The 6,743-nt window shown below is 54.5% G+C and overlaps 1 protein-coding gene across 1 annotated transcript in view; it reads left to right on the forward strand.

Annotated features, from left to right (window-relative positions):
- Positions 1-1,029: 1,029 nt before the first annotated feature.
- Positions 1,030-6,743, forward strand: part of LOC140718990 (protein MTO1 homolog, mitochondrial-like) — a 94,077-nt gene continuing 88,363 nt past the window's right edge. Inside the window, exons 1-3 of the mRNA XM_073033300.1 lie at positions 1,030-1,134; positions 5,492-5,736; positions 5,993-6,240. Coding sequence (XP_072889401.1) covers positions 5,604-5,736; positions 5,993-6,240 — 381 coding nt within the window. The 5' untranslated portion in view covers positions 1,030-1,134; positions 5,492-5,603. The remainder of the gene's footprint in view (positions 1,135-5,491; positions 5,737-5,992; positions 6,241-6,743) is intronic.

Consider the following 6,743-nt stretch of genomic DNA (forward strand, 5'->3'; position numbering starts at 1 on the left):
TGTTGAAAGATTGGAGCGACTGGGCTTGTATACACTGGAATTTAGAAGGATGAGAGGGGATTTGATTGAAACATATAAGATTATTGGACACGCTAGAGTCAGGAAACATGTTCCCGATGTTGGGGGAAGTCCAGACCCAGAGGACACAGTTTAAGAATAGGGGGTAGGCCATTTAGAACGGAGTTGAAGAAAAGCTTTTTCACCCAGAGAGTTGTAGATCTGTGGAATGCTCAGCCTCAGAAGGCAGTGGAGGCCAATTCTCTGGATGCTTTCAAAAAAGAGTAAGATAGAGCTCTTAAAGATAGCGGAGTCAAGGGATATGGGAAGAAGGCAGGAACGGGGTACTGATTGTGGATGATCAGCCGAGATGATGGACCCAGAGTGAGAGAGAGAGTCTATGAGACAGAGATTGTGTGACAGAGTGTGTGAGTGTGTTTATGTGAGAGAAAGTGTCTTGCACTTTGGAGGGTCAAATGTTAGGGGACAAGACACAGTTAATGACGGACCCCTTAGCTATGTTGACCTACAGAGGGCAACCGGAATCTACCTCCACCACATCCTGAGAGTGGTCACACATGTAGACCGGTGCTAAAGAAGACTTGCCTTCATTGCCTCAGTACAAGAGTCCGAAAGTCATGTTGCATCTGTATCGAACATGGTCAGACCACAGTCTGAGTACTGCGCGCCCTTCCGGACGGCTCATTACAGGACGGTGTGGGGGCGGGGCGGGGCGGGGAGGGGAGGGGAGGGGGGTTCGGAGAGGGTGCAAAAGAGTTTGACCGCGATGCCCTCTGCATTAGAAGCATCGGCTATAAGGAGAGGTCGGGGGGCTGGTGCAATGTGCTTTCAGGCGTGTGTAGCTTCTGCCCGACGAGAGGGGAGAGAAGATAAAATGTCCGAGGTGGGAGAGGTCTTTTGAGTATTCTGGCTGCTTTGCCGAGTAACGGAGAGGAGACTGGTTTCCGTGATGTGCTGAGCTGTGTCCACAACTCTGCGGTTTATTGCTGTTATGTGCAGAATGCAAAGTATATCTCGTCCATAGCCATCGCTTTGTGCGCTTGACCCGGCGCCGGGAGTTGAGCCCGTCCGGGGTCCGAGACCGGGTCTGCTGGGGCCAGAACAGGCGCAGCCGAGGTTGGTTCTATATTTGCGGCGGGGTGGATTTTGCAAAGATTCATTTTTTGCAAAGACGCGTTTGGAGTAGAAATTGGTGCTTAAACATCCTCCCCGTCAACTCCCTCTTTCACCCATCTCTCTCCATTTGACCCTTGCCCCTAATGCAAACTCCCCGACAACTTACTCCGGCTCTGTCAACCTCTCCCCCTACTCCTCTCTCCGTCACCCTCTCCCTCCCGTCCCTCCCCGTCACCCCTTGCTGTCTCTGTGAACCCTTCCGCCTGCTGTGTTTTTCTTTCCCACCCTCCCCGACCTCAGAGAGAGCTGTTGGATGCCGATATGCCCCCCCCCCGGTCCTCTGGGTTAGTAAGAGGCTAATTACTGCACAGTGGGTAACTTGGAAGGTAATTGTATTCTCGGGCAAATGGCCTCATTAATCTTGGTGGGGGCAATTAGGCGGAGTTGCGAGAGGGCGGGTGGGTGAACAGGAGATCAACATGGTGGGACCAAGTCACACAGCACGGACAGGCCTTCGGCCCAACTGGTCCCTGGTGACCCGTGTTCCCATCTAACCCAGTCTCTTTCCCTGCGTTCCGCCCATATCCCTTTAAACCTTTCCTGTCCATGTACCCATCCACGTGTCCTTTAAACATCATTAATGCACCTGCCTCAACCATTTCCTCTGGCAGCTGGTTCCAAGTTGGACCTCCCTCTGGATGAAAACGTTCCTAACATAGTTACCCAGCTCCTCAAGACTCTCCTGAGATTCCCAGCGGTTTGGTGGATTGGTTCATTGGTCTCACGTGTATCTAGATACAGTGAAAAGCTTGTCTTGCATACTGTTCATACAGATCAGATCATTACACAGTGCATTTTGTTGGACGAGCATCGTTCACTAGTCTTATCATGAAGCTCCCTCCACATGTCCCGTCACACACTCCCGGGGTCAGACACAGGGTGAAGCTCCCTCCACACCGTCCCATCACACACTCCCAGGGTCAGACTCAGGGTGAAGCTCCCTCCTCACCGTCCCATCACACACTCCCGGGGTCAGACACAAAGTGAAGCTCCCTCCACACTGTCCCATCAAACACTCCCGGGGTCAGACAAAGGGTGAAGCTCCCTCCACACCGTCCCATCACACACTCCCGGGGTCAGACACAGAGTGAAGCTCCCTCCTTACTGTCCCGTCACACACTCCTGGTGTCAGTCACAGGGTGAAGTTCCCTCCTCATCGTCCCATCACACACTCCTGGGGTCAGTCACAGGGTGAAGCTTCCTCCACACTGTCCCATTACACACTCCCAGGGTCAGACACAGAGTGAGGCTCCCTCCACGCTGTCCCATCACACACTCCCGGGTCAGTCACAGGGTGAAGCTCCCTCCTCACCGTCCCATCACACACTCCCGGAGACAGACACAGAGTGAAGCTCCCTCCTTACCATCCCGTCACACACTCCCGGGTCAGTCACAGGGTGAAGCTCCCTCCTCACCGTCCCATCACACACTCCCGGGGTCAGACACAAAGTGAAGCTCCCTCCACACTGTCCCATTAAACACTCCCGGGGTCAGACAAAGGGTGAAGCTCCCTCCACACCGTCCCATCACACACTCCCGGGGTCAGACACAGAGTGAAGCTCCCTCCTTACTGTCCCGTCACACACTCCTGGTGTCAGTCACAGGGTGAAGTTCCCTCCTCATCGTCCCATCACACACTCCTGGGGTCAGTCACAGGGTGAAGCTTCCTCCACACTGTCCCATCACACACTCCCAGGGTCAGACACAGGGTGAAGCTTCCTCCACACTGTCCCGTCACACACTCCCGGGTCAGTCACAGGGTGAAGCTCCCTCCTCACCGTCCCATCACACACTCCCGGGGTCAGACACAAAGTGAAGCTCCCTCCACACTGTCCCATCAAACACTCCCGGGGTCAGACAAAGGGTGAAGCTCCCTCCACACCGTCCCATCACACACTCCCGGGGTCAGACACAGAGTGAAGCTCCCTCCTTACTGCCCCGTCACACACTCCTGGTGTCAGTCACAGGGTGAAGTTCCCTCCTCATCGTCCCATCACACACTCCTGGGGTCAGTCACAGGGTGAAGCTTCCTCCACACTGTCCCATCACACACTCCCAGGGTCAGACACAGAGTGAGGCTCCCTCCACGCTGTCCCACCACACACTCCCGGGTCAGTCACAGGGTGAAGCTCCCTCCTCACCGTCCCATCACACACTCCCGGAGTCAGACACAGAGTGAAGCTCCCTCCTTACCATCCCGTCACACACTCCCGGATCAGTCACAGGGTGGAAACTCCCTCCTCACCGTCCCATCACACAATCCCGGGTCATCACAGGGTGAAGCTCCCTCCTCACCGTCCCATCACATACTCCCGGTTTCAGACACAGAATGAAACTCCCTCCACACTGTCCCATCACACACTCCCGGGTCAGACACAGGTGTGGTTCAGGGTCCAGTTGGTCTTTAAATTGTCAGATGTAGCCTTGCCCAAAAACAGCTCTTCCCAGTTGACTCTCCCTAGTTCCTGCCTAATGCTCGTGTAAGTTGCCCTGCTCCAATTTAATACTCTCCCACTTACGCTCATCTATGGCTCTCTTAAAACTTAAGATCACTGTTCCCAGTGAAAGGTTGGCAACCTGGCCACCAGATCCACTACAGCTCCTCCTCTTGTTGGATTATCGACATTTTTGATTTCAGAAACCCTCCTAGATGCACCTAACAAGTTCTGCCCCTTCTAAACATCTTGCAGTATGAAGGTCCCAGTTTATTTTTGGGAAGTTGAAGTCTCCCATGACACAACCCCATAGCTTTTACACCTTTCCTTCATCTGTCTGCTTATCTGTTCTTTAATGTCCCGGTGGATATCGGGGGTCTGTAGTACATCCCATCAGAGTGATTCCACCCTTCCTGTTTTTGAGCTCTGCCCATGTAAACTCAGTGGGTGAGCCTCTCATTCTGTCCCCTTTGAGTGTAGCTGTGATATTGTCCCTGCTCAGCAGTGCACTCCCCCGCCTCTCTAAAGCATCAAAACCCTGGGACATTAAGCACCCATTCCTTTCCCTCTCTCAACCAAGTCTCTGTAATAGCCACAACATCATAGTTCCATGTACTGATCCGTGCTCCAAATTCATCACCTTTACCTATAAATTTCCTAGCATTAAAATACACACTCCTCAAACCAATTGTCTCATTGTATCTCATACTTTTCTCCTGCCTGATTCACTGACATCCCTCCACTTTCTGACCTAGTGCTCTGGTTCCCACTCCCTGCCAAACTCGGTTAAGCCGTCCCAATCAGTACTAGTGAACTTTTTGGCCAGGATATTGGTTCCCCTCAAGTTTAGGAACAACCTATCGCTCTTGCACAGTTCACCCCTGCCCCTGAAGAGGTTCTAGTAACCCAAGAATCTGAAATGCTGCCCCTACACCAGTTCCTCAGCTGTTCATGCATCTGTACTATCAGCCTAATCCTGCCCTGACCAGTACCTGGCACTGGGAGTCATCCAGATATTACAACCTTATTCTGCAGCCAATCTGAGACATGATGGACCCTTGCACCTGGGAGGTAACATATCATCCTGTCCGCTCCCTAACCATCGAGTCTCTATCGCTATTGCTTTGCCAGACTTTACCCTTCCGTGCCGAGCCTCAGGACCTGAGGCCTGGCTCCTGCTGCTGTGCTGTGATAGGTCATCACCCCCACCGCCCACCCCCTTGTTGCTGAGGGAATGGCCACAGGGGAAACTGGCACGGACTGCTGAGTCCTGCTGGCCATCCACCTTCTGAAGCCTGTACTCTGGGTGTGACCACCTCAGTAAAAGGCTCATCGCTGAAGTTTTCAGCCTCTGGGATGATCCTGAATGCATCCCCTTCCACCTTCATTTCCCTGACTTCGTCCATCAGGTGAAGTTGGCTACACTTCTTGCAGATATAGTCATTGGGGAGACTATACGTACCCTGAAATCTCACATACCTCTTAAGAAGCATTCCACCACCTTAAACATCCTACCTACACCGAACTAAGGACTAAGGATTTACAGACAATACCATATGTTATAGTTTCCCTGTGTTCTACCCCATTACATTGTTGTAAAGGATTGATCTCTGTATGAACAAAGCACACGGCAAGCTTTTGTCCCCCCCCCCCCCGCCCCCCGGTGACAATAATGAACCAACTCCTCATCCAATTTCGTTGAGATTCTGAAGTCTGTGACGTTCCTCATGTTCTCGGTGTCACCCGGTTTGCGCGGCTCACCTCGCGGGAGTATTATCGCCGTGGGTGCTGGGTGGGGAGCAGCGTTCCTGCCATCGTTGCTCCAAGTGTCTAACTGCCTGCCCCTTCCGTCTGTCTTGCAGGGATGATCCCAGGACAAGTGCGGTGGGCGCTCCCGTGCCTCCGGCCCTGCGGGTGTCTGGGGCGCGGGGGATTTCCGGGAGCATTGCCACCACCGGTGCAGTGGGCAGGCAGATGGCGGAAGAGGAACAGAGCGGCTACAAAGTGGTCGTGGTGGAGGGAGGACACGCTGGTGTAGAGGCAGCGGCAGCTGCCGCCCGGGCAGGCGCTAGGACCCTGCTGATCACCCAGAAAGCAGCGAAGATCGGTACAGGAGGGGGCAAGGGGGGCACTGGAGATCCTGAGGGTTGGGGGAGGGAGGGGGTGGGAGTGGGCGGGGAGAAACGTCTCTTGGCTCCAGAGAACCCAGTTTCGGATTCATGTGCGGAGAGTGGAGGGAAGGGAGAAATTAGGGAGGGGTGACAGAGGAAGGAGGATTTGGGGAGGTGTGAAGGAGGGAGGGTGGGGAGTAGAGGAGGGAAGAGTGAGGCAAGCTGTGGATAACTGACCCTCCCCCCCACCAGGTGAGCTGTCCTGTAACCCATCATTCGGCGGGGTAGGGAAGGGGCACCTCATGCGCGAGGTGGATGCGCTGGACGGCCTCTGCGCGAGGGTCTGCGACCGAGCCGGGATCCACTTCCACGTCCTGAACCGCCGCAAGGGTCCGGCCGTGTGGGGGCTGCGAGCTCAGGTGGACCGAGACCTCTACAAGAGGCACATTCAGGTGGGAATCCCCCATTGTCATCCGATCACACACTCCTGGGGTCACACAGTAAATCCCCCCCATCACACACTCCCGGGGGTCAGACACAGAGTGAATTTCCCTCCACACCGTCCGATCACACACTCCCAGGGTCAGACACAGAGTGAATCTCCCTCCTCAACGTCCCATCACACACTCCCGGGGTCAGACACAGATTGAAGCTCCCTCCCCACCGTCCGAACACACATTCCCAGGGTCAGACACAGATTGAAGCTCCCTCCCCACCGTCCCATCACACACTCCCGGGGTCAGACACAGATTGAAGCTCCCTCCCCACCGTCCGATCACACATATTCAGGGTTAGACACTGAGTGAATCTCCCTCCACATCGTCCCATCACACACTCCCGGGGTCAGACACAGAGTGAATCTCCCTCCACACCGTCCCATCACACACTCCTGGGGTCAGACACAGAGTGAAACTCCCTCCACACTGTCCCATCACACACTCCCGGGGTCAGACACAGAGTGAATCTCCCACCACACCGTCCCATCACACACTCCTGGGGTCAG

The sequence above is a fragment of the Hemitrygon akajei genome, chromosome 31, assembly GCF_048418815.1.
Source record: "Hemitrygon akajei chromosome 31, sHemAka1.3, whole genome shotgun sequence".
NCBI lineage: Eukaryota > Metazoa > Chordata > Chondrichthyes > Myliobatiformes > Dasyatidae > Hemitrygon > Hemitrygon akajei.